We start from the raw sequence: 27,760 nt of genomic DNA, 5'->3' as shown, positions 1-27,760 counted from the left end.
AACTCTTCAACCACTTCTGTGTTTCTCTTTCTGTACTTGGGCCATAACCGCACATGTGTCATCACCAAAAGCAAACACCTATACACAACAAGCATTGAAAAAGGCAGGTAACATGTTGGCCTTCACTGTAAGAGGTTTGGAGTACAGAAGCAAAGGTTCCTTACTACAAATATTAAGAGCCTTATTGAGAGCATATCTGAAGTGTTTGCCATTGAGGGAATGCAGTGAGGGTTTACTAGACTGCTTCCTTGGGTACCATGATTGTAGTACAGTATAGGAGAGTTTGAGATGATTGGAATAGAGTTTACAAGAATGCCAGGATCTCAGGAGGATTTTTCTTCTGCCTAGGGAGGTGAAGGTGGATGGTAGCTGTCTATAACAAGGGTTTACAGTCTCAGACTATGGAGCACAGTACTTAGGGCTGAGATAAGGTGTGATTCCTTCAGTCAGAGAGTGGTGAAAGTGAAAGGCTAAGACCTTGTCCTTTCTGTGTACATTCATCCCTGTAGTAATGGGTCGGAATATATTACAGAGTTCTACAGTGAGGAATTGGTTGTATGATATTCATCAAAATGAGTTATATGAAGTTATACTGCACTCAATGGGCTCCTAACCATGGGCATGCTCAGACCATTCGACACAGGGTAATTTCTTTACCCTCAGACCTACTCAAAAACCAATGAGATAAGAACTATTGGTTCACAGCTGCCCCAAAGTCTGCTCTTCCTTGCACATCACAGTAGGAATATTGGTAACAATGGGAGTCATGCAATGAAACTTTAACCTGTTGCCCTTTTTCAACAGCATATCTGTGTTATCCCCAATCGATGCTCACACAAATGCTGATAAATTGACTTAAGTTATTAAGTGTAAGCTGGCTGCACTCCATACAGGCCACTCAGTCTCCAACAATGGAGGTGAGGATGAGGGCAACAGCATGGGATTTTAGCTACTATGGGGATCCAAGAGCTGAGTGAGATACCTCTAATATCTCTAATGCAAGTACTGCCACAAAGGGGAACTGTGTGGCAGCACTATTAGGGAAGACAGCAGTTAGAGTGGACCTAGGTCTCATGCCTGTTTAATCATTTATACAGGTATTTACTGTAAATAAACTAGTAAAATGATGGGCATTGATGCTAAGCACCTTAATAGCTAATGGTGATCCTGCAATTTTATTTGCCACAAATACAATTTTGTCAACAATGAAAGCATCAGGCTGGATGTTGGATATGGTGAGGAGAACAGGGATTAATCGTCTGCTGTGTTTTTGATGAGCTGTGGCTAAGTAAATTTATCTACTCATAAGAATTATCTTGACAACTTCTTTGAATGACAGCCATTTGTCCTGACAAATCAATTGACATTTCAGTCTATTACTGCCAAAATAAATTCATATCTGGAACGGGAAGAAAATCGTGCAGATAAACTCATGTAGACATAGGAATTTTCATGAGAAGAATGACATTGAATTAATTCCTTAAAAATAAGATTCTAACTCTAAGAAATGTAAATTTAAAAATATTCTTTTCCATTCATAATTGATGGGCACTCCATGCCATACACATTTGACCACCAGTAAAACCTTTGCAAGTATATAGCAGTATTCTACCTTAAAGCGATCTCCAACTTCTCCACGTAGAACTGGGCCCAGAATCCCTTTTGATGACTCTGCATTCGGTTTATGTTTAACAACTGTAAAGGTATGGTCAGTATACTCAACGTAAACAGCCTTTTTATACTTCTTTCCAATGCGGTGTGGCCCCTTTTCCAGATACTTCTCTCTTAAGTTTCTGAAAGTAAGAAGAAACATGATAATATGTAGAATGAGGTTTTACATCAAGCTGTACTTTCACTCACAGACACTGATCTTTAGACTTCCTTATATTTAATTTCGTTCTGTTTAATGGTTTGCCTGTGGTGCTTTTGTTTAATTGCATTCTTTGCTCAGTGGCAGAGATCAAATATGGTTGACTATTTTTTTCTGTCAACTTGCTCAATGTCAAACTCTAGAGACAGAGGCAAGAGTAACGTATTGGAATGGGGGCTTACTCTGATTTTATCTTCCCCAATATGGAGCAATCATTATCATTTTCTCAGTAACTCTTCTTTCCTAGTTGCCTTGTCTTTTAATTAATATGCTAGCAATGGTAATGATTGGTAGATTACATTGAGCCTACCAATGCCTCTACTTTCTGAGGAGGCTGAAGAGAGCTGGATTCTTTGGGCAGTTTGGTCCTGGCATGGACGCTATGTCGCCTCCTCCCTGAAGGGAGTGAATTAACAGTCCATGAGCAGGGTGGGTGGGATTCTTCATGATGTTACTGGCCAGGACCACCAGACTCACAAACAGCTACTTTCCCCAAGCAGTAAGGTCTCTACCCGCTAACTCTGCCTTCCACTACTTCATCTTTTCCTGGCAGAATCACCTTATGTACAGACACTCCTGTGTCTAACATCACTTTATTACATACAATCAACCTATGTGTATAAACCAACTTATGTGTTTACATTTACTGTGTGTTATTTTATTATTGTGGTTCTTTGTCTTATTGAGTTGTTTTTGTGCTGCATCAGATCTGGAGTAACAATTATTTCATTCTCCTTTACATTTGTGTATTGGATGTGACATTAAACAATCTTGAATCTTGATGTACTTATTGAATAGACCAATAGGAAGCATCAGCTGCTTCCCATTTCCTCTGACCATTGATATACTCCAGTGCTCAGAGTTGAACAATATGTATATCTGATTCACAAACTCTGTCACACTCTCAAAGACTTCCTGCAAAATAATCTATTGCTGAGGATAATATTCTAGAAGATGTGTCTCCTGGCTTCAACTTCAATAATAATAGTCCCTCAGAGAATGCCACGTCACTGGGCACCAATCAATCGATATATAAAACACAAGAAGGACTGTACCTGCTCACGTCACTTGGAATGGTTGGAGCATAATCCCAATCACACTCCTCAGCAGCAATGAAGTAAATCCATTCCATTGACCTACTTTTGGTAACAGTTGTCCGTAACATGTATTTAATTGTCATCTTAAAGACCTGTTCATTGCCTTCCTCGTCATCATATGTTTCATTATTAAAATAATCCTCTGCCTTTTCTGATTCAGTCATTTTCTGATGGGACGCACTGTCATCCTTGCAGATTCCCTTTATGTTAAAGTAGGCTGTCATTCCAGCTGTTACAACAGAGGGGAAATAAAGATGGAAACTAAATATTTCACATATCCTTTGTTGGGCAAACAAAACCTTCTTTCATCCCTATTAAGCAAACTTCATTTGATGCATACCTATAGCACAGTGTTTCTGCGCTATATGGACCATTATTAACTCTGCTGGGCACAATAAAGATCAATTCACCTACCTTGTTCAGTTGTACACAAGGGTTATATAAAGTCTTGTTAAGGAATTACAATCTTAAAATGCTAAGGTCAAGGCTCAGTGTTTGTTCTTAAAGGAGTTGGTCTAGGGTCACTACCATGCCGAAATCCCTGCTGAAAGCACAAGACAGATCTGAGGTATGACACAAAATTTTCTCCTCAATTTCATTGTATGCTCTCACCAGCAAAGCAATCCCTTCTCTCACCAGGTTCTCTGTTCTCACCGGGTGAAGAAACTACAGGCTAGATTTGCCAAGAATAATATAGTTTCCCTCACAGTCAGATTCTATTATACTCACCAAAGAGAAATCTAAGTGTTGGACAATAAAATATTTCCTGATTTTTTGATCAAATATATTTATGCTTGGCATTTTGATTAAGTTCCAGATATATTTGTCCTTGGATATAACTGGTAAACATGCAATGTAGTAGCTATATACTTTACTTCCAAAATTCTGTCTTGAATTCAAAAAAACATGAATGTAACAAAGAATTTCAGAAATCAAACATTAATCCCAGACACTTCTAGATAGTACATTGAATAATCTGGATCCAGGAATTTATTTCCCCATTAGTTTATTTTGGGCTGCCCTGTTATATCCATTTTAGTAATTTGTTTCAGCCAGAGAAACAAACCCTCTGCCTCAAAGAATGTTTCTATATCCTGAATTGTCTAATTTAATGATGCTTGAGTGAAATCACTGGTAAGAATACCTGGGTTCATTTTATCTATTCATTTCCTGGGATCTGAGTATCTTTGACAAGGCCCATATTTATTGTCCACCCCTCTGTTCCCTTGCGAAGGTGATAACGAACCACCTTCTTGATTGTTGTAATTGATCTGGTGGAGGCACTCCCACAGCACCATTGGGAAAGGAGTTTCAGGATTGAGATCCAGAGATGATGGAGCATCAGCATTTCCAGATCAGTATAATGTGCAGGGAGTCAATCAAGCAAACTGCTTTGTCCCAGATGGTGTTTAATTTCTTGGAGCTGGTGGAGCTTCACTGATCCAGGCAAGTGGAGAATATTCCATCCCACTCCTGTCTAGTACCTTGTAGACTGTGGAAAAGCCATGAATGAGTCACTCACTGCAAGGTAATATGCCTCTTCCTTTCTCTTATAGACACAAAGTTTTTATGGTTTGTCCTGTTGAATTTGTGATCAGTGATGATTCAAAGGATATCTAGAGTGGTTCCTTGGCTGTGGTAATGTCATTGATAGCCAAGCTAAAGTGGTTGGACTCTTTCTTGTTGAAAATATCAAACAGCATCTGTCACCTGTCAGACTACACCTGAATGCTGTCCAGTTCTTGCAGCATTTGGGTATGTGTGGCTTCCGTTACCAAGGTTGTTGGAAAGGTCTTCAGAGAAGACTAGACCTACTTTGATTTGAACACTTTGGCAATCAATGGCATTATCATAGCCTAGATTTTATTCTGATTCTACTGCAATTAACACAGATAGATTGGTGAGAACAAACTGAAATAGGATCATATCTCATGTTTCTTCACTTACCTCCTGCTATAGACTCAATCTGATAGCTAGTTATATCCTTAGCACACTGTTAGTTCAATCAAGGATGATGCTACCAAACATCATTTGGTGATGGGCGCTGAAGTCCCTAGATTACACTCTGTGCCCCTTTCCTTCCACTGCATTTTCCAACATGCGGCTGCACTGATTCATTAGGTTCAGGAAGATGATAGCTGGTTGACAAGCAGGGGTTTTCGTGCCATGTTTTACCTCATGTCACAAGACTTCATAGATACTGGAGTCGATACAAGGACTCCAACAGGTACTCCCTTCTGCCTATATACCATTGTGTCGGCAGTGTGTCTGTAAGATCTTTACTTCAATTATTTTAAATGTCATTTGAATTGCTCCAGACTAGAGGGGCACTGTGCAATTACACAGTCAAAGTACTTTTGACATGAAGGAGAGTTATAAACTTGGAAATTCCTCATACGTGTTAATTGGTTCTGATGGTGACACTCCTTCCTTTTCAGACCAGACATTACAAATATTGCCACTGCCAAAATGGCAGACTTTCTGTTCCTCTTACCTTGTTGATGGCTTGGATTTTGACAGCTCAATAACCATTCATTCTCATAACTGGGCAACATCTCAGCTGTTGCAAATGCTGTTGGAGCCAGTTCAACGGACACAACTCTGTGGTCATGCAGTAGAAGGCCATATCCACCAAAGTAAATGGAGTACTGGTCCAGTGTAGAGCCCATAGCTAATAAATGCCAACTGACATATTTGTTTTTGCAAATATTCAGATCTGAAAAATCAGCAATAACATTAGAAGGCATGAACTATTCAGGTTATAATATCAAGATTTAATCACTCAAATTGCTAAAGAAGATCCGAAAGAGCTGATTATTGACTACAGGAGGAGGAATCCAGTGTCCAGGAGTCAGTCCTCATCAGGGGATCAGGAATGGAGAGGGTCATCAACTTTAAATACATATGGTGGCATATATGTATTTTGACAATACATTCACTTTGGTTTGAACTTTGAATCTTTGATCCCATGCTGAAAGTTTTAAAGTTGAAATACAAGTGAAGCCAAGTCAAATTGCACTGAACATAACATGAAATTTCAAAGCTTTCCAGCCATAAACAGCAACCATGCCACAAAGCAAAACATTTACTAAATGCTCCCTATCTTCCCCAGTTTATAATCCCTGTTTTCTGTCAATTATTTCAGAGACGCTGAGCAATGATGTATAAAAGTATCATGCTTTTCTGTCCTACAGGGACTCTGGGAATCCAGAGTCTGCAGAACAAGCAGGGAATTCTTTTGATACTGTGGGATGCCCTCACTGACCAGCAAACGTAAGTATGCAGGCTGATCTATGTAGCATGGACTATGAAGTCAATCAAATTTACACTGATAAAAGTTGGACACTACTACTCTAGAACTCTAAATTCCAGCTATGGTCCCTCTTACATTTAAACAGCTGAACTGTTTTTAAAATGGCATGAAGAAATTTCCAATGATACAGTTTAAATTCTTCACCAACTACCCTTATGCTAATTGGTTGATTTTTCCTTTGTTACAAAACTGGACATTTTTGGTGACAAAAGAGAATGCAGATGTTAGAATAAGGAGCAAAGTTACAAGCTGCTGAAAGAATGCAGCAGGTCAGGCAATAGCTGTAGAGGGAAAATGCACAGATGATGTTCTGGGTTGAGACCATTCATCTGGGCCAAAGACCAGATTGGGGCCTTCCTTAATTATTTTGTCTCAAGGTCACAGGGAGTGATCTGGCAGCTTCTAGGTTCAAGGCTAAAAATAAAACAGTTACTCTTAGGATGTTCCAAATGATTTTTCTTGTTGAATACAACTAGGATGATCTCCATTCCACATTTATCAGAACAAGTTCTTTATTTATGTTTGAACTGGGCATTACAATGAAAGCCAATATTTGTTGCCCATCTTTTACTACCTCAGTGCTGAGCCATTTTCTTTAACTACTATCACCCTTCTTGTAAAGGAACCCCCATAATATTATTTGGTAGAATTTCCAGATATAGATCAGTGGTGAAGAAAGAACAGCAATAAATTTTTAAGTCAAGGTGACGTGTGACTTTAAGGAGGGCTTAAGGCTGATGGTGTTCCCTGACTCATGCCGTGCTTGGTGATAGAGGCCATGAGTTTGGGAGCTGCTCTCAGAGAAACCAAGGTAAGTAACTACAGTATGGCTTCAGCAAGAGGAAGATGAGGAGGACAAGGAGGATGAGAAAGATAAACACAAGGAAATCTGCAGATGCTGGAAATTCAAGCAACACACACAAAATTGCTGGTGGAACGCAGCAGACCAGGCAGTATCTAGAGGGAGAAGTGCTGTCGACGTTTCAGGCTGAGACCCTTCATCAGGACTAACTGAAAGGAAAGATAGTAAGAGATTTGAAAGTAGGAGGGGGAGGGGAAAATGCGAAATGATAGGAGAAGACCAGAGGGAGTGGGGTGAAGCTGAGAGCCAGAAGCCAACTGGAGTCAGTTGGCAGCGGAGACACATTCCAAGGAAGGATATATGGCTGTAATAGCGAGTCTGTGTCAAAATATGATCGAAAAGTTGAAGGACTGGAGAAATTATAGATGGGGAGCAGTGAGAGAGGGTTTCACTGAACACCTGTCGAAGAGAAGATTTAAACTTCTTCAGTGTAGGCATCACCAGCAGAGGCTTCGCAGTAGTGAACTTAAAAGGCAAACTTGAGGAAATCTGTCGCCAACTGACTCCAGTTGGCTTCCGGCTGTCAGCTTCACCCGACCCCCTCTGGGCTTCTATCATTTTGCATTTTCCCCTCCCCCTCCTACTTTCAAATCTCTTACTATCTCTTCTTTCAGTTAGTCCTGACGAAGGGTCTCAGCCCGAAACTTCGACAGCACTTCTCCCTCTAGATGCTGCCTGGCCTGCTGCGTTCCACCAGCATTTTGTGTGTGTTGTTGGATGAGAAAGATGTTTGAAAGAAAGCCACTCCCATCCAGCACATTCAGAGAGAAATTCTCTGTGACTCTCAGTGACAAGTATCTGAGAGTTCTGCATTTCTCTATGTACACCATTGCTGAAGCCACAGCTTCAATTTCAGAGAAGGGCAAGGGCTGCCTTACCAGTGGCTGTGAAGGTAACTAGTTGCCACAACCTTTAAAGCATCTGGCTCTTGCCAGGCTCCTAATGGAGACAGTTGTAACATTTTGCCACCTATTCCAGTGCACAGAAAGCCAGCCTTTTACTTTTCATCTTTTGTAAATATCAGCTCATCTGAAACTCTGCTGCTGACACTTAAATTTTATTCATCAACCCAACTCTTTACTAACCTATATTAGTTCTTGGTGGAGCAATGCTTAAATTTTAAAATTCACTTCCTTATTTTCAAAACCTTTCATAAACTCATTATTCTTTGACTTTGTAATCTCCTCTAGTCCTGCAAACCAGCAATATCTCCATGGTTCTCCATTTTCACATTAAGACTCTTAGATTTTCACCATTGGTGGCTATGAACACTAAATCCTCACACTGGATATCTCTGACTCATAACTTGAACAACCTAACAACAATAACATTCTGGTGATTATGTTTCACAGCTCTGCCAAGGTCAATATCTTTTCCACAGCCACAGTGACCAAGTTGCAGTGCACTGGTAATGTTCTGGCCAAATGACTGTACAAATGACAAATTATTCATCACTTTTATATCCAGCACTTTAGAGATAAGAGGTTTCATTCCATTGGACTTTGCTTATTTAGTTGTGTTTGGCTCTAATATCACAAAATTCTGAACAGTGGCAGATGGAAGATGTTTGTACCCACCTGGTAAGGAACCATTAATGTAGCCATTAATTGTGTACATCAGCCCTTTATTCTTCTGAGCGCCAGAAATCCGATATTTAATTCTATCTGTTTCAAGGTACATACTTTTACTTTCATCAATGGTCGAGAACAAAAGCACAAACTCTTGTCGATTAATCTGCTTTCCAAGTTGATTTAGAGTTCCTAGAGAAATAATAACTCATAGGTATTTATTTTTGAATTAAAAGTGCAGTATTTCAATTTTACATAACTGACATATAATTACCAAAATTGTTTTAAATAATTTCTTAGTGCATTTTAATATCTGTAGATTATAAATCCAGAATTAACTTTTGTTTTGTCACTCAGTAAAATAGAGAGTCTAATGCTGTCTCGCTCTGAGAAAAGAAGTGTTCTTTGCTGAAGAGATTTTATCTATTTTAGAATGGACAGTACTCTGTACACTGTAGAGCATAACTCAGAAACGTGGCAGGTAACAGCTAAACAGTTAATGATGTGAATACTGTTCCTGCTTATCACTCACACTCACCTTGCTTACACACAAGGACTGCTCCAACTAAACCCGAGTTGAAATCCCTCACAGGGTCCACCCGTGAAGAGTAGGCATAGGTGAGACAGTTAGCATCACCATTCATTGGACCAAGGTTCCAATTTATGTCCCAGACGTATATGTGTTCTTCATTGGGTGCTACAAAGTCATCTTTCTTTTCATATGTGGAAGTATGATCATTGTATGATGCTCCTTAATACAGAATGTTTTTATTAATAACAGTAGAAAGGAAAAGGCTTGGGAGAAATGAAAATCAAATGAGTTGCAATAATTTGTGCTGATGTTCAGCAAAGTGTCCAAATTATTAAAATGTTGACTATCATTTTGCAACATGCACAACGTAGTGAGAATTATTCCTGAGTATTGTGAACTTATTAAATATATAAATGTAACCACAGAATCACATACAACACAGAAGCAGTCTCATTGGCCCATTACAATCATGCCAACTATCATATATCTATTTAACAATCCCATTATCAACATTTGGTCCATAACCTTCTGTGCTTTGGTAATTCCTGTGGTTGTTTGGATATTACATAAATGTTGAGAGAATGCTAACTTCCACTAACCCCTTCGGCAGTACTTTCAAAATTCCAGTTATTCTCCAAATTAAGAATTTATTAGCCTAAATCTCCTCTAAACCTCTTGTCCCTTATTCTAAACTTATGCAATTTAGTGTGGAAATATTTCCTACAATCTACCCTGTCTATGCTCCAGCCTCGATTTTATCTACCTCCACCATGTCCTTCCTCAGCTTCCTTCACTCCAAGGAAATCAAACCCTGTCTGTCCTCATAACTTGAAATATGCTGTTCCAGACAACATCCTGGTGAACCACCTCTGCATTATATCCTGACCAATCGCACCCTTCTATCACATGGTGATCAAAAGTGAAACACAGTACTCCAGCTGTTACACCATGATCTCCCTTCTCTGATATTCTAGGTCACAGTGTTTGAAGGTAAGTACCCTGTACGCTTTCTTCACCAATTTTTTTTACCTTTGCGGCACCTACAGGGCTCCTTGGATTTGAACACTGTGTTTTAATATGTGCCCTACCATTTATTTTGTATGGCCTTAATGAGGCAATCTTCCTCCAACTCCTTTTGGTTTTAATCTTGATCTGAATATAAGTCCAGCTTCCATCATCATTGCAACCAAGGCTTGTCTACATTGAATTTTATTGCCAGTTACTCCTGTGGGACTGGGAAGGGCTAACTACTCAGCTCCAATTGTTCAGCGGTATACAATTGTGATGAATTTGCTTCTTACTGGCCCAGAAGTGTTAGTGTGTATTTGTTCTCTAACTGTTTAAGAAAAAATATAAATTTGGATTTTTTAATATTACAATAATAAGGGAAATAATTGTTTCATGTGTTGGCGTGTGGCCAAGTGGTTAAGGCATCAGTCTAGTGATCTAAAGGTCACTAGTTCAAGCCTCAGCTGAGGCAGCGTGTTGTGTCCTTGAGCAAGGCACTTAACCACACATCGCTCTGCAACAACACCGGTGCCAGGCTGTATTGGCCCTTGCCCTTCCCTTGGACAACATCAGTGGTGTGGAGAAGGGAGAATTGCAGCATGGGCAACTGCCAGTCTCCCATACAACCCTGCCCAGGCCTGCGCCCTGGAAACCTTCCAAGGTGCAAATCCATTGGTCTCTCGGGACTAACAGATGCCCATTGATTGTTTTCATATTGTCAGGTCACTTAATCTGCAAGTAGGCAGTGTTGTGATAAATAGTTATGTCTTTATTCCTATAATACAATAACAGCTGGTCAATTTCTGTGATTCATTTGTTTCAATCAGTCCAGCAACATTGTACTCAATCCCCGATTAATCAAGAATCTATCAACCTCTGCCTTAAAGATAACCAATGACTTGGCCTCCACAGGCAACAAATTCCACAGGTTCACCAGCCTCTGGCTAAAGAAATTCCTGCTCATCTCTGTTCTAAATGGACATCCCACTATTCTGAGTCTATGTCCTGTTCTCTTGAACTCCTCCACTATAGGAAGCATCTCTCCACATCCACTCTGTTGAGGCCTTTCAACATTCGATAAGTTTCAATGAGATCCCTCATTATTCTTCTGAATTCCAGAGAGTACAGGCCTAAAGCCATCAAACACTCCTCTCACACTCTCACAGTCTTTACTCTGTTGAGCTAAGTGTGTCCTTGGTTTTTTACTCTGTTTAGAGATTCATTTACAATGATTTAATATATTACTACGGAGAATCAAAGTTTCTCTGTGCTTGCTTCTTCATCTATAGACTCGTGGAACGTGGAAGCCAATCCTTCAGCACTCTGTGTCCATGCTGGCCATATCTGTATTAATCCCATACACATTGCTAGAGGAACTGGGCAGGTCAGGCAGCATCTATGGAAATGAATAAGGAACTGGGAGGAGGGGAAGGAGTTCAAGCTAGAAGGTGATAGGTAGAAAAGGTAAAGGGTTGAAGAAGAAGTGATAGGAGAGGAGAGCGGGCCATGGGAGAAAGGGAAGGAGGAAGTGACAAGGAGAAGGGAAGTAGGAGGGGATCAAGAGTGGGAAATGGATAAAGAGGGAAGAATTACCAGAAGTTAGAGAAATCGACATTTATGCCATCAGGATGGAGGCTTTGCAAATGCAATATGAGGTGTTGCTCCTCCATCTTGACAGTGGCCTCATCAAAGGAGCATGCCGGAATGGGAATGAGTGTTGGAATTAAAAAGATTGGCCACCAGGAAATCCTGGAACAAAGATGCTCGACAAAGCAGTCACCCTTGTCTATGTCCGGTCTCATTAATGTAGTGGAGGCTGCATCGGGAGTGGTGGATACAATAGATGACCTCAAAAGATTTGCAGGCGAGGAGCTGTCTCATCTGGAAAGACAGTTTGGAGCCCTGAAGAGAGGTGAGGGAGGAGGTGAAGGGACAGGCGTAGCACGTCTTCTGCATGCAGGGAGATTAGTGAGGAGGGATGAATGAACAAAGGAATCACAGAGAGAGTGATCCCTCCAAAAGGCAGAGAGTGAGGGAAGGTAAAGATGAATTTTCCTTGCAGAAAAAGCGGACAGAGGGGGGAGATAAATAAATGCTTCTCTCCATGATTCCTCCCAAGCTCCTTCTTCTTTGCCTTTTCCATCTACCCCTCCCAGCTTTTCACTTTGTCCCCCCTCCCCCACTCACCTGGCTTCACCTATCACCTTGTACTCCTTTGCACTCCCCTCAGCTTCTTATACTTGCTTCATGCTCCTTCCTTTCCAGTTCTTATGAAGGGTCTTGGCCCAAAATATCAACTGTTTATTCCTTTCCACCGATACTACCTACTGACCTACTGTGTTTCTCCAGAATTTTGTATGTATTACTCTGGATTTCCAGCATCTGCAGACTCTCTCGTGTCTATACTAATCATATTTCCCAGCTTCCAGCCTCAGTCATATGCAATGTCATTTCAGGTGCTCATTAAATACTCTGAATTTGTGGGAGTTTCTACCTTCACCATATCCTCTGGTAATGTGTTCCAGATTTCAACCAGCCCCAGGGTGAAAATAATTCTTCTTGACCCCCCCACCTCAAATATCTTACTCCTTATCTTAAACCTACGCCCTCTGGTTATTGACAACTCTGCTGGGGGAAAATGGAAGTTTCCTTGGTATATTGTGAGAAATTATGCACAGTTTTAGATATGTACATTTTGTTATTAAATTGATTAAGATATTTATGCAGTCACCACATTGAAGCTACTTTTGCACAATGACAGCCTAGTGCAGTTTCAGAGGACTGAGCTCTCAAAAAACCCACTCCAAAACATGAATACGATCATTTCACCACAAGGAATATGATGTTCTGTTATGATGTTAGATGGAACTTTAAGGTGTAGCCAATTTGTTTATTGCAATCATTTGTGGTTGTGAAAGATGTCAGGGTACCACTTGGAGAGTGACCTATTAACTCATTGTGAATAGATTTTCACTTTCAACTAACACCCCCAAACATGATTAGATGATCATCAGAGTTTCGTCATTTTTAAATGAGCGATTTTCCCTTGTGAAATTGTGAAGGGCATGGCAATTCTTTCAACCATGCTAGACTCTTCAAGCAAATGTAAACTATTGAGCCGATCTCCAATTGTGGCATTTAATGTTAGCCGAGGGGAATGGTATCTTGCATGATCAAAATGCCCTGTCTGGATTTCACATGAAGAATATATTGGCTGAAACCTTTATGTTAATCTTAACGGATGGAGTTCAAATGATACAGTAACTCAGGATGACCTCATTAGGACTTTATTAACTTTTAAGCTGTTTTTTTTTATTTCATCACTTATCTTCAGTTGAGGCATACGGTGAATGATTATATCTAGTTTAAGAATCATCAACACTATATCCAGAAATTTAAAGTGGAAAAAAGCATTTTATGTTGTAAAAAAATAAAGTATTATCTGAAATTATGCAAATATTCATACTCCAGACCAGGGTGATTGATCATACATGAAATGGTAGCAGTAGGTTTTGCTTGGAGCTATTTTATACTTTGTGCTATTAGAGGACTATTATCTCAACACATAACTACAATTGGATTCACCTTCAGACATCTTCCAATAGGAGATCCCAAATGGATGAATGCTGTAAGGTCGGGATGCTAGATTCTTAAAGTGGATTACAACGTTGTCATTAACTTCTGCTCGAATGGTAGGACCAAGAATCCCTAGAAAAAAACAATAATATGACAACCACTTGCGTGTTTTCTAGCAGAACATTAAGAAGCATTACAGGAATAGAAAGAATTTGATCAAACACCTCACAATTACTGAAAGCAGAGAAAAATTTCTACGTTACCTCAATTTACTTTGCTTTGTCAGGTCACTAGGTTGCATTCAATATCCTTTATGAACATGAGTCAAAACAGCACACAGGAAGGACCCTGTTCTACCACTTAGTTCCTCTATGAAAACTTCTAATATGGCAAGTATTTACCCGTGAGCTTCAACTAAAAGAATCAATGTCAAATGTACTCCTGGTACTGCAAGGAAAGAGCCATTCCTAAGGATCAAGATATCAGAAAACCAGAAAGGTAAACAATGCAGAATTAGAAATGGTGTGAAGTACATTCCAAATACCCAAAATAGCTAACTTTGTTTCTGAAGTCACACTTTTATTTTCAAAGGGAACTTGCCAGATATTGTCATTTAATTTTTCTGCCTCAAAACTTCCCTTTGGAACATGATCAGCAGCCACTTGAAAAAATGTTCAACACTTGCAGGAACAGCAAAGAACTGGGGAGATACAGAATGATAGATTTATTGTCTAGGTTCAAGGCATAGGGAGATTACTTCTCAAAAATTCAGGCAGTTGCAGTCCATTTGGCTTAAACCTGTGGGACACCAGTCACTTTGGTGTACTGCACATTAACACTTCACTTGATGGAAGAGCAGGGTACAACCTGGATCTTTTCTGTCTACTGTTTTGACTAAGGTTCATAAGGGATCTTGGATGTAATCCAGAGATCAGACAAGGAGAAAGACATTTTTGCATACATTTATCATGTGAGTGATGATAGGACAATTGCAATAAAAATGAAACCCAAAACTTTCAGAGAACATTAGCTTATCTTCTATTATTTCTAGACATTACATTATGATTCTGAGACCTTAGTGTATTGATATTTTCAAACTGAAATATTTCATATTTCATAAAATTATTTGTTTCTGAGTATGCAAATGTCAGCCAGTGTATCAGCTTGAGCATTTCAAGTTTCCTCAAAACTAATGGATAGATAATTTCCACTCCTGACTCATTCGGTGACCACTCCTATGTGTCTAACTGGTTGTGGGATCTTCTGTATTTTCCATTCTGTTTTATGAGACTAGAGATAACTGCTGCCTAAATTTGGAGACTGGCCAGTCAAGCAAGGTATTGGTGTGCAGGGAAACCATACTGCAGGGGCAATGAGGTGGGAGGTGGTGGGGCAAGGCTCAAAAATTGAGAGGAAATAAAAAGGTTAAAACATAAATTCTCGGCAGCAGTACATGAATAGAGATCAACAAAAACACAGTTGACATTATGATCTTTCAGCAAAGACCAAAACAAATACAGTATTTTTATTTCTTTGTTAGAATTGTTTTCTATGACTGTTCTGAGAGGAAACATTTTCATCTGATGGATTGAAATGGTAACTAACTGAATTGTACAAGGCTTAGCTATTTTGCTTGGCAGTAGCTTCCTTGGCAAGCTGGGAGTCAACTTGAACCAAATATTGAGAAACAATGCAAGGTTATACTGGAGTCAGCTTCTGTGGAGATTTCTAAATGCAAGTAATGGGTCAGGACCACATGGATTTCTGTAATGAAACTAACCTCTGCTCTTCTCTCCATTGATGCTGCCTGACCTGCTGAACATTTCAGATCACGTTCTGTTTATATTACACATTTCAGCACTCTTAGGCAATGTTTCACTGTGTGCAAGAGTGAACATAAGTGCATGCGCATACACTCACACACACACACACACACACACACACACACACACACACACACACACACACACTGGGAATCAATGCAAAGGAGTAGACTCAGTGAAGGCAACTAACTTGTACCTCTGACCAGAGTATAGCAATATCAGTTTGGTATTCTCAGCTCAGCTACTTGTTTCAAACGTGTAATGAAGCTGATGTGGTAAGCCACGGACATTTTTCCATGGGTGAAAGGAATTGTGGGAAACACTGGAAGGAAAGTTATGCTCAATGGTAACTAAATTTAGATGAATCAGTTCAACTTTAATGTGTAAACTGCAGTGATCAGGGTTGGTGATATGGGGAGGTGGGAAAGAAGATAATAAGTACTTCAAACCAAAACAGTAAAGAGAATTCTGTAAAAACTAAAATATGCTAAACTGGAATCAAAGTTTTCTTTATGCCTTAGAGTGATATTGTCTTAAACAGTGGTGCTAGATAGTTCGTGAACCCTGCAGAATTTTCTCTATTTCTGCATAAGTATGACCTAAAATGTGATCAGATCTTCACACAAGTCCTAAAACGAGATAAAGAGAATCCAATTAAATAAATAACACAATAAACATTACACTTGTTCTTTTAGTTATTGAGAAGAATTATCCAATATTACATGTATTTGATAGAAAAAGTATGTAAACCTCTGGGGTAATGCCTTCTACAAAAGCTATTTGGAGTTGGGTGTACCAATCAATGAGATGAGATTGGAGGTGTGGGTTTTAGAGGTGCCCTGCACTATAAAAAAGACACTCAAAGTCATGTTACTGACAGAGCCTGCTCTTCTCAAGAAAGATCTGCTTACGTGCACCATGCCCTGATCAAAATAACTTTCAGAGGACCTTAGAAGGATTGTAGAGATGCATGAAGCTGGAAAAGGCTACAAAAGCATTTCTGACTTTCATCAGTCCACAGTGAAAGAAATTGTTTATGAATGGAGGAAACTCAGTACTATAACTACTCTCCCTAGGAGTGGGCAGCCTACAAAGATCACACCAAGACCACAAGGAAGGAGGTGAAAGAGAACCCGGGGTAACAGCAGAAATCTCTAGAACTTGCTAACCTCTTTGTTCATGTGTCCACGATAAGAAAATCACTGAACAAGAATGATGTTCTTGGAAGGACATCACAGAGGAAACTACTGCTCTTCAAAAAAAAGTATTGGTGCATGTCCCAAGTTTGCAAAAGACCACATGGATTTTCTACACTTCTGGGACAATGTTCTGTGGACAAATGAGACAAAAGTTGAACTTTTTGGCAGAAAGGAGGGATGATGGCACCTAACGGCAACTCCTTTGCTTGCATCTTCGGAAACAGCTCTATTTCTACCTTTAATATCTTTATTTTTCCCTTTCAGGATTCTTTTGAAGACACTGACCTGGAGTTACATGCAGGCTTTGGTTCTTTGCAGGAATGGGACCTGTTCTCGGGGTTCCATGACAGGCCATTATTCGACATGCCCAGGGTTTGCCTGAGAGTCTCGCTTGTGTTTGGAAGCCAAGATCTTGGGGCTCTGGAGACGGGCGTATTGAGGTTGGGTGTCACGGCAGGAGACTCGTGTGTTGTCGGGGAGGCAAGAAAATCTTTCGCTGTGGGTCCAAAGACCCGAGGTCTTTGCAATCTTTGGACACAGAGCTCAAAAAAAGTGATGAATCAGATTTTTAACATCGTAAACCAGTGGGTTGTTGTTATGTCTCCCGCTCACTGTGGAAATGGGGGACTCCTCCCTCTCCCTTGCCAGGGAGAGAGAGAACCTGTGGTTTGTCGAATTTCGGATGAAATGCGAAGCCTTTGGGGTAACTTTGGTCTGTGTCTTTGCTATTGCTTAGCACACACTAGGGCTTGGTGACGGTACCGATGTGCGTTTTTTCTGCTGGCTCACTGCCGCTTATGCGCAGGAGGGGGAAGCTGGGGGGCGGGTACTTTGGGTTTCTCACGTTTAACTGTTGTTCATTCTTTGGGGCACTTCTCTGCTTTCATGGATGTTTGTGAAGAAAAAGCATTTTAGGATGTACATTGTATACATTTCTCTGACATTAAATTTGACCTTTGAACCTTTGAAGTGCACATAGCAATGTTTGGAGGAAAGAAGGCACTGCAAACCAACACCAAAATGTCACTCCAACTGTGAAGCATGGTGGAAGGAGCACTATAATTTGGGGCTTCTTTGCTACCTCAGAGCCTGAACTGCTCGCAATTGTTGAGGGAACAATGAATCCAAAATTGTATCAAGACATTTTACAGGAGAATGTCATGGTAGTGGCCTGTCACCTGAAGCTTAACAGAAGTTGGATAATGCAACAAGACAGTGATCCAAAAACAAGAGTAGATCAACAGCAGAATGGTCTAAAAAGAAGAAAATCTGTGATTTGAAATGGCCATGTCAAAATCCTGACCTTAATCCTATAGAACTGTTGTGGAAGGACCTGAAGCAAGCAGTACGTGCAAGGAAGCATACCAATCCCAGAGTTGAAGCAGTAAGAAGGAATGGCCTAGAATTCCTCCAAGCCAATGTGCTTGACTGATCAACAGTTACCGGAAATGATTGGTTGAAGTTATTGCTGTACAAGGGGTCACACCAGTGACTGAGAGCAAAGGTTCACGTACTTTTTCCAACAAATACATGTAAATTTGGATCATTTTTCTCAATAAATAAATAAGCAAGTATAATGTTTTTGTGTTATTTACTTAATTGAGTTCTCCACCTAATTTTATGACTTATGTGAAGATCTGATCACATTTTAGGTCATATTTATGCAAAAATAGAGAAAATTCTACAGGGTTCACAAACTTTCTAGTACACTGTAGCTGCTACATTGTAATTACTTACATTAATCATTTCTAAATCAGAATAAATATAAAATGGGTTTTCTTCACTTTATTTTATCAAATAAAATAAATATAAAAAATGATGTGTTTGATGTATGTAATTTGCCAGCATTTATACTTTTAAGCATGATTCCGTGACAGCAGAGTGACAAATGAGAGAATGGATGGGTCTGAGCTTGGAGTTACACACTCTAGCAATCAGTATGAAATGTCACACACCAAAGCCCATCAAGGAAAAAGGCACGGTTCTTCAAATGACTTGTACCACAAGTACTTGGACCTATAGTGAAAACATATTTCTTACCCATCCAATGGGGCTTTTCTTCTGGTATGAGAAAGGAAGAATCTTTGAATTCCATAAAAACAGCCTTTCTGTACTGAGGAAAGGTACTGGTTGTAAATTTTTCCCTGCATAAAAACAAAATGAAAGCATTCATTTACTTTGTTCTTTATTTACTTACCCTGCATTCTTCATTACTTCCAACAAACCTCTGACTCTAAAACTGCTCCTCAAAGCCAAACAGATAGAATAGGCATTTCAGTCAGATTTTCTCTCCTGTTGTGTCTCTCCGCACAGTTGGTTGACCATTATCAGGGCTCATGATATGATTGTGAAAATGCATTACACCTGCTGTTCCATGCCTTTTAAGAAAAGAATACTTAAATACAGGCCATCCCTGACTCATGACCACCCCTTACATATGAAAGCACTTCCATAATATTAAATTCAAAAGTTTGATGTATGTACATTCATTCCTACAAATATCAGAGCTAGTTTCCTCACTCTGTCCTGCTTTACTAGCTACTATATTTCTTTATTATTACAAACATTTGTAGTTTTATATGCTTTTGATGCCATTCATTATGATACATGGAGGTGTAGTTATGATTTAGAGCGATTATTGTGTATTTCTGACAGACGAAGAAAGTGAAACACAAAGTGATAGGTAAGTGTTTATAAAAACAGAACACATTTTGTTACCTGTGGATAGACTGTGTAGCAAACAATTTACTACTATATCGAGGGATGTATGAGCATGAGTTAAATAATTAATATAATAATTTACTGTCCTATCAAGCACTCCTTGGATGGGCAGAACAGAAATTACAGCACTTGCGTTAACAAGTTACAAAGTCAGGTCAAGCCAAGACAAGTTTATAGTCATATGCACAACTAGAGTGAGGTATACTGCAGGTACAATGAAAAACTTTCAACATCATCACAGGCACATTGGTATAGACAAAACACAGAATATAAATTATACAGGACAATGAAGAGAGGAAGGATATAAAAAGAATGTCAATTTGTAAATTGAGCTATCCTTACTCTATTCCTAAATTCTGAGGGAAGAATTCTAAATACAATGACAACTGCCTCCTAAACTAGTAGTTCTCTGGTATTGGGTACGATTGTAATAGGTACAGCATACTAAAATCACATGAAAACAAATTTTATCAATTACCTCACATTTCCGATTCCAAGCCATGATAGGAGATTGCTGCTCCTGTAATCCCAGTTAAACTCCACTGCTGCAATGTAGTGCTTCCTAATTATCATTGAGGAGTCTTTGACCAGGCAAGAGACTAAAAACACATAGAAAGCTAGTGCCTTCATACTGCATTTGGCAATTGATGCCTGCAAAATGGTCCCGTGAGTGCTGCAGATTCCCTGCCGTCTATTGAATTTAGGATGGGTTACGGAAAGTTAAACTCTTGTTCTGAAGAAAGCAAAACAACACCAGGAAGACAAGTTAATGACAGGAACTCTTAAGGAACATTGGGTCAGCATTTTGGCATTGGTTCAAAATAAGTATATTACATTTTGTAATTAAAAATAATACACTGGACTTGACTTAAACCATCAGGAATTAAACAAATGTACTTTTCTCACAATATATTGTCTAAAGTTGCAAGTGCACTTGTGCTGTGGTAAAGTGTGGAGAATAAAATCAGAAGTGTTTTTGAATGTTACTTAATAGTGAAACACATTGTGAGATTGTGCAGCAGGTGCCTAAAAGCTTGGTTAAAGGGGTTGGTTTTAAGAAAATTTGACTGGCTCATGACGGTCTCCAGCATATGTTTTGCCTCCATTGTCTCTTTATGAAGACTTCACTTTAACGTTTCCAGTATTAATAAAACCTGATAATAAATGGAAAAACTGAAACAAAACAGAAGATGTGCTGTGGATCAAGTAGCATTAACTGTACTCTTTGGAGAGAAATAAAGTTAATGTGTTTGCAAAAATGCAAATCTCAGCTATTTAACAGTTCCTTATATATACTTGTAAAATTGTGGTGTAATGTCACTGCCTAGCACCCTATGAAGCAAATTTGATTTTGCAATCATCAGTAATGCATGAACTTTATTATACCTAAAAATCACAAGGCAGAGGAGCATTTCCAAATGCTATCTGATAGTGAAACACATAAGGAGGTTTTGGCACAAATAGCCAAATGCTTTGTCAAAAGAGATTGACTTTACGTAAATTAGACTAGCGGAGGGATTTTGGGGGAGAATTCCAGACAATTACATTCAGAGATCCTCAAGGGAACAGAACTCGTAGAGTGCAAGTTGTCAGAACATTACAGAACTATAAGAGGTATCAGAGAGAGGGAGAGGAGAATGCATGGAGGGATTTGAAATCAAAGATGAGAATCTTAAGAAACAAAATATTGCTTATCCAATACAGGTCAGCATGGGTGGATCCAAGCTGACTGAGAGTAAGAAAATGGAAATTGTCGAGGATTGGAATAAACTGGTTGAAATATAACCATCTTGTGTTGATTGTTTCAGCAAGAGAAGAGGTGAGGCAAACTGGGAGAACGTTTCGCTGAACACCTATGCTCTGTCCACCAGAGAAAGCAGGATATCCCAGTGGCCACACATTTTAATTCCATGTCCCATTCCCATTCTGATATGTCTATCCATGGCCTCCTCTACTGTCAAGATGAAGCCACACTCAGGTCAAAGGAACAACACCTAGTAAACAGTCTGGGTAGCCTCCAACCTGATGGCATGAACATTGACTTCTCTAACTTCCGTTAATGCCCCTCCTCCCCTTCTTATCCCATCCCTGATATGTTTAGTTTTCTCCCCCCTCCTCTCTTGTTTTTTCTCTGTCTCTACCCATCACTCTTCCTGTTCTCCATCCCCAGCTGGTGCTCCCCTCCCCCTTTCTTTCTCCTGAGGTCTCTCGTCCCATGATCCTTTCCCTTCTCCAGCTCTGTATCACTTTCGCCAATCACCTTTCCAGCTCTCAGCTTCACCCCACCCCCTCCGGTCTCCTATCATTTCGCATTTCCCCCTCCCCCTCCTACTTTCAAATCTCATACTATCTTTCCTTTCAGTTAGTCCTGACGAAGGGTCTCGGCCCGAAACGTCGACAGTGCTTCTCGCTATAGATGCTGCCTGGCCTGTTGTGTTCCAACAGCATTTTGTGTGTGTTGCTTGAATTTCCAGCATCTGCAGATTTCCTTGTGTTTGCGAGGCAAAGGTGCAGTTGATAATAGTGGGGAAATTGAAACAGGTGGCCTTAGCAGGAATACATGATAAAAGTTGTCTTGAGTTGAAGTATTATACCACGACTGTAAACAATATGGTTCCATTTCACACAGAAATTTGCCAAAGGAGGGATGGATTCAAGTTGCTGATCAAAATTTGTGACAAAGGCCAATGACAATAAAATTGCTCTTCTAAATACATGAAAATGGCTGAATATCAGATAACAAAATCTGGTTAGTTCAATTGGTCATGGTGAGGTAAAGCTAGAAGATAATGATTTTAGGAAGTGCCGAAGAGAAATATGATGAGGAAACATTTATCTCTGCATGTGCCCTGTGTGTATTTTGTATATGTGTGGGCAAATTCATGTAATACAGTGACGATCTTGCATTTTAATTTCCAAAATCTAGACCCACTAAGACACTAGGTCAAATAGGGAAGTTTCTCATGTTAACAGTTTTGCTTTCTAAATTGAAATGTATTGATAGTTATGTAAAATACATTTTGTTACATACTTAAGAATAGAGATCAATATTAATGGGAATAAATTATCAGTGAAGGAGCCAATTAACATCTTGTAGGTAATGAACATCAATATATTCTCCTGTGGACCTTGTATTAGAGGTACAAGGTGCATTAGATAAATTGATCTCATCAATTAATTACTGAGTGAGAGAACAAGAAGTTATAAACTGGAATTGATAAAGTGACAAATGGAGAAACTAAATAAATTATATTAACATCAATCTACAATGTAATTCTAATATTTCGGCAATGTAATTTTGCAGTCCTCTGAGTCTAGACCAGGGGTCGGCAACCTTTACCACTGAAAGAGCCATTTGGACCCGTTTCACACAGAAAAGAAAACACTGGGAGCCACAAAGCCCGTTTGACATTTAAAATGAAATAACACTGCATTCAATGTTTTTTTTGCCTTTCTGCTATGTATAAACAAACTATAATGTGTTGCATTTATGAAATCGATGAACTTTTGCAGAGAAAACGAAATTACATTTCTGCATGCAGCAAAAACATTTTGAACTCCGAAAAAAAGACGTTGGGTTGAAGATTACTTTTAAGTAAAATACTCAATGTCTATTTGAGTCCTTCTTGTATTTATGAAAAACGCCGAACTTAAATTGTCTGCCAGCAGCAAACCAAAAATAACGTCAGCCAGCTGTCACCCTGGAAAATAAAAGGACTATTTCACTGAACAATGAAAAAATATGAATATACGTAAAATAATAGGCAATTAAAATATTTATCATAGTTGGTTAATGGCATTTCTGCTCTTGGACCTCAGCGCACAGCGTCTGCACATCAGGGCTGTATGACGTCACCTTCTTCTTTACACAGGATCGCAAGCTGTCATCTTTGAGGCGTGCGCGATGTTTGTTTTTAATAAAGTTCATGTTGGAGAACACCTGCTCACATACATATGTGGATCCAAAGATCGACAGGACTCCAAGCGCATACTTTTTAATGTTTACATAAATGTCGGGGATAGCATTCCATCTTACGAACACAAGTTTGTCCGGTTGGGGAGGTTTTCAATATCACTCCATTTGTGATTCTGAGCAAGAACGGCCTTCTGACGGGCAACATCTTCAAGGTCTGCTGTCAAGCGTCTAAACTTGGACACCCATATGTCTTTGTCGGCTATGTCAGCCAGTTCCATCTCAAGATCAGGTTGACTCACACCTGCCAATGCAGTCGTATTCAGTAGGGATGGATCGATGCTTAGGGGAGTGACCGGGAAGGATAATGTGTTTTTTTTACCTCTCTGAACTCACCGAAGCATATCCCAAATGATGTTTGCATTGCGATGATTGCAAAATGTCAATACTCCGAATTTATCATGTCGTGAGCTTGTTTGAACTCTCTCAAATTGGGGAAGTGAGACAATTTGCCTTTCTGTAAATCTCTGGCAAGCACTGTCAACTTGCGCTCGAATGCCAAAACATCCTCCAACATGTGCAGGGCTGTGCGTCCTTTCCCCTGAAGAGCTGTGATCAGCGTGTTCAGGTGCGCTGTCATGTCTACCATGAAGTGTAGCTTTTCCAGCCACTCTGGCTGTTCCAGCTCAGGAAAGGTGAGCCCTTTGCTGCCCAGGAAAGTTTTCACTTCTTCCAGACACGCGACAAAGCGTTTCAGCACCTCCCCTCTGGACAGCCACCGGACTTTGTTGTACAGCAGGAGATCAGAATATGCGCTTTCCAGCTCGTCCAGTAACAAACGGAATTGACGGTGATTTAAACTTTTTGCCATTATTTTATTGACAATCTGAATGACAACATCCATTACTTCTATGCATTCCGGAGGAAATGTTTGAGCGCACAGTGCCTCTTAGCGCAAGATGCAGTGAAAAGTCAGCAGCTTTCTGTCCAGCGACTTCTGCAGTAAAGCCACAAATCCCTTGTGCGCTCCTGTCACACTTGGTGCCCCATCAGTAGCTACTGACACCAGGTGGGTGGTCTTTATTCCTTTGGCTCTTAAACAATTCAAGACAGCCTCACAGATGTCCTCCCCCCATGTTTGGCCTTTTAGAGGTATCAACACAATCATTTCTTCCTGTGGCCTGGCAGAGTTAACATACCGACAGAACAGCGCTATTTGTTCAATATCACCTTTGTCTTTAGACTCGTCACAGGCAATCAATTAGGCCACAGCTGAACTGATGTCTTTAATTTGCTGTCTTGTGATGTCTTCTGCCATTTTTATGGTTCTGTCTTTGACAGTCTTTGCAGAGAGGTGCATATCCCTGATTTTCTGCACAATTTCACTCTTGTTTTTAAAGTCCGTGAATAGATGTTCTGAAATCTTAATGAAAGTTTCTTTTATATATTCACCTTCTGTAAACTGCTTCCCGTGCCTGACTATTTCCTGAGCGGCAACAAAACTAGCATATGTAGTTGATTTTCCAGACTTCATCGAATTCTTGAAATGATTTTTGCTCAGATCAACCTTCCGCATCAGTTCCGAAACGCTTTTGTCTCTCAACTCCATCCGGATACTTTTGAGCAAAGGCTGCGTGTTTATCCTGGAAATGTCTTGCGACATTTGACTTTTTGTTGTTTTCTAGTTTCTCATTGCATATTAAGCATACCGATAAACCAGTCTCGTCAGCAGTGAAAGCAAATGAATCTGCCCACGTATCATTAAACGTTCTGTTTTCTTCAGTCACTTTTCTTTTTTTAGAATTCTCCATAGTTAGCCTACCTTGGATCGAAAAATTAAAGAAATCGCGCACTGGCGGGTGTCAGGCATTGGCAGTGGTGACGTATATTAATAGCGATAAAAACACGTTTTATTTAGATTGTACAAGATCACCGCAATCTTCAAATTTAGAATTACATTTCAAAAACTAACAAACTAACATGAAATACATTTTAATTAAATTCTCGTCATTTAGTTTCCAAAGCCACAGGGAGCCACAGCACAGAGATGAAAGAGTCGCATGCGGCTCCAGAGCCGCGGGTTGCCGGCCCCTGGTCTAGACTGTGGGGTGGTATTTTCTATTTACTAGTTGTAGGAATGCAACTTCTTGTTGCCGGCCAGGGGACATCTATGGAAAGAGTACAGTCAACGTTCCAAGCCGAGACTTTTCATCAGGACTGGAGAAAAAAAGATAAAGAATCAGAGTAAGGGGGGGGGGGAGTGGAGGAAGAAACACAAGGTGATAGGTGAAACCAGGAGGGGGAGAGGGGTGAAGTAAAGAGCTGGGAAGTTAACTGGTGAAAGAGATACAGGGCTGGAGAAGTGGGAATCTGATAGGAGAGGACAGAAGGCCATGGAAGAAAGGGAAGGGGGAGGAGCACCAGAGGGAGGTAAGAAGATGAGGTGAGAGCAGGAAATGGGAATGGGGAATGCTGGAGGTGGGGGGAATTACTAGAAGTTTGAGAGATCAATGTTCATGCCATCAGTTTGGAGGCTACCCAGATGGAATATAAGGTGTTGCTCCTCCAACCTCAGTGTGGCTTCATTGTGCCAGTAGAGGAGGCCATGGACTAACATACTGGACTAGGAGTGGGAAGTGGAATTAAAATGGGTGGCCAGTGGGAGATTCCATTTTCTCTGGCGGATGGAGCGTAGGTGCTCGGCAAAACGATCTCCCAATCTAAGTTGGGTATCATCAATACACAGGAGGCTGCACTGGGAGCACCGGATAGAGTAGATGACCCCAACAGACTCACAGGTGAAATGTTGCCTTACCTGGAAGGATTGTTTGGAGCCCTGAATGCTAGAGAGGGAGGAGGTGTAGGGGCAGGTGTAGCATTTGTGGAGGAGGGGGAACTGCGCAGGCGCGAGTGACGTCAGCGTCGAGCGCGCTCTTTAAAAGGCAGGACTTCTTTTCAGAGTGGGCAGCGGAGTCCGTGGAAGCAGAGTCCTGGGCTTTGGCTAAGTGGGCTTCGGCGTAAGGGGACTTCGGTAAGCCTGTGTGATTGCTCGCTGAGGGGAAGAAGGTAAGGTTGCTAGGTGCTTTTTAGACTTATTCTATTAATCCAGTTCAGGTATGGGGGAGACAGTCAGAGCAGTGGTGTGCTCCGTATGCAGTATGTGGGAGGTCAGGGTCAACACAGTTGTCCCTGATGACCACACCTGCAAAAGGTGCGTCCAGCTGCAGCTCCTATCAGACCGAGTTAGGGAGTTGGAGCAGGAGCTGGATGAACTACGGATCATTCGGGAGGTGGAGGCAGAGATAGATAGGAGTTATCAGGAGGTAGTCACACCAAAAAACCAAGAAGTAGACAGATGGGTGACGGTCCAGAGAGGCAGGGGGAGCAGGCAGAGAGAGCAGAGCACCCCTGCGGCCATTCCCATTAACAATAAGTATACCATACTGGATACTGTTGATGGGGATGACCTACCAGGAATGAGTTGTAGTGGTCCTGCCTCTGGCACAGAGGTTGAACCCTCAACTAGGAAGGGGAGGAGGGAAGAGAAGAGAGCGATAGTTTTAGGGGATTCTATAGTCAGGGGGGCAGTTAGGAGATTTTGTGGGGCAGATCGGGAGTCTCGGATGGTATGTTGCCTCCCTGGTGCCAGGGTCCGGGACATCTCAGATCGGGTGCAGGCTATTCTTGAGAACGAGGGCATGAACCCAGATGTAGTGGTCCATGTAGGGACCAACGATGTAGGTAAGGTGAGTGAGGGGGTTCTGCTTAGAGAGTTCAGGGAGTTAGGAGTGAAGCTGAAAGGCAGGACCTCCAGGGTGACAATCTCGGGATTGCTACCTGTGCCACGTGCGAGCGAGGCGAAGAATAGAATGATTATGCACATTAATACGAGGCTGAGAGCATGGTGCAGGAAGGAAGGATTCAGGTTTTTGGATAATTGGTCTTTGTTCCAGGGACATTGGGATCTGTTTCGAAGGGATGGTCTACATCTGAACCGGAGGGGTACTAACATTCTTGCAGGAGTGTTTGCCAGTGCTGCTCGGGGGGGGGTTTAAACTAGATGTGCAGGGGGCAGGGATCCAGATCCAGAGAGGTGCATGGGATTAAATGTGTACAAGGTTTGGGTGATCTTGAGAAGGTCATCAAAATTCAGGGTGCAATTTGCCCGATGGAAGTTCAAGGAGCTGGGTTAGGTACAGTAGACAGTGTTTTAAGCAAAGAGAGGAGGAATGGGCTAAGAATTCTATACTTGAATGCGCGTAGTGTCAGAAATAAGAC

General features: G+C 40.7%; 2 protein-coding genes across 2 annotated transcripts in view; both read right to left on the bottom strand.

Moving 5' to 3' along the window:
• f8 (coagulation factor VIII, procoagulant component) overlaps positions 1-20,199 on the bottom strand; it is an 81,477-nt gene extending 61,278 nt beyond the window's left edge. The window contains exons 1-8 of the mRNA XM_059977235.1: positions 20,048-20,199; positions 18,889-18,992; positions 13,836-13,958; positions 9,249-9,461; positions 8,720-8,902; positions 5,462-5,683; positions 2,926-3,196; positions 1,613-1,793 (exon numbers count right to left, since the gene is read on the bottom strand). Of these exons, the coding sequence (XP_059833218.1) occupies positions 1,613-1,793; positions 2,926-3,196; positions 5,462-5,683; positions 8,720-8,902; positions 9,249-9,461; positions 13,836-13,958; positions 18,889-18,992; positions 20,048-20,199 (1,449 nt within the window). The remainder of the gene's footprint in view (positions 1-1,612; positions 1,794-2,925; positions 3,197-5,461; positions 5,684-8,719; positions 8,903-9,248; positions 9,462-13,835; positions 13,959-18,888; positions 18,993-20,047) is intronic.
• A 16-nt stretch (positions 20,200-20,215) lies between these two features.
• Positions 20,216-27,760, bottom strand: part of cmc4 (C-x(9)-C motif containing 4 homolog (S. cerevisiae)) — a 75,430-nt gene continuing 67,885 nt past the window's right edge. Inside the window, exon 6 of the mRNA XM_059977242.1 lies at positions 20,216-20,302. Within this exon, the coding sequence (XP_059833225.1) occupies positions 20,290-20,302 (13 nt within the window). The 3' untranslated portion in view covers positions 20,216-20,289. The remainder of the gene's footprint in view (positions 20,303-27,760) is intronic.

This window comes from Hypanus sabinus, chromosome 8, assembly GCF_030144855.1.
Source record: "Hypanus sabinus isolate sHypSab1 chromosome 8, sHypSab1.hap1, whole genome shotgun sequence".
NCBI lineage: Eukaryota > Metazoa > Chordata > Chondrichthyes > Myliobatiformes > Dasyatidae > Hypanus > Hypanus sabinus.
The sequence above is the reverse complement of the archived record's forward strand: the minus strand, read 5'-3'. Positions and strand labels throughout refer to the sequence as shown.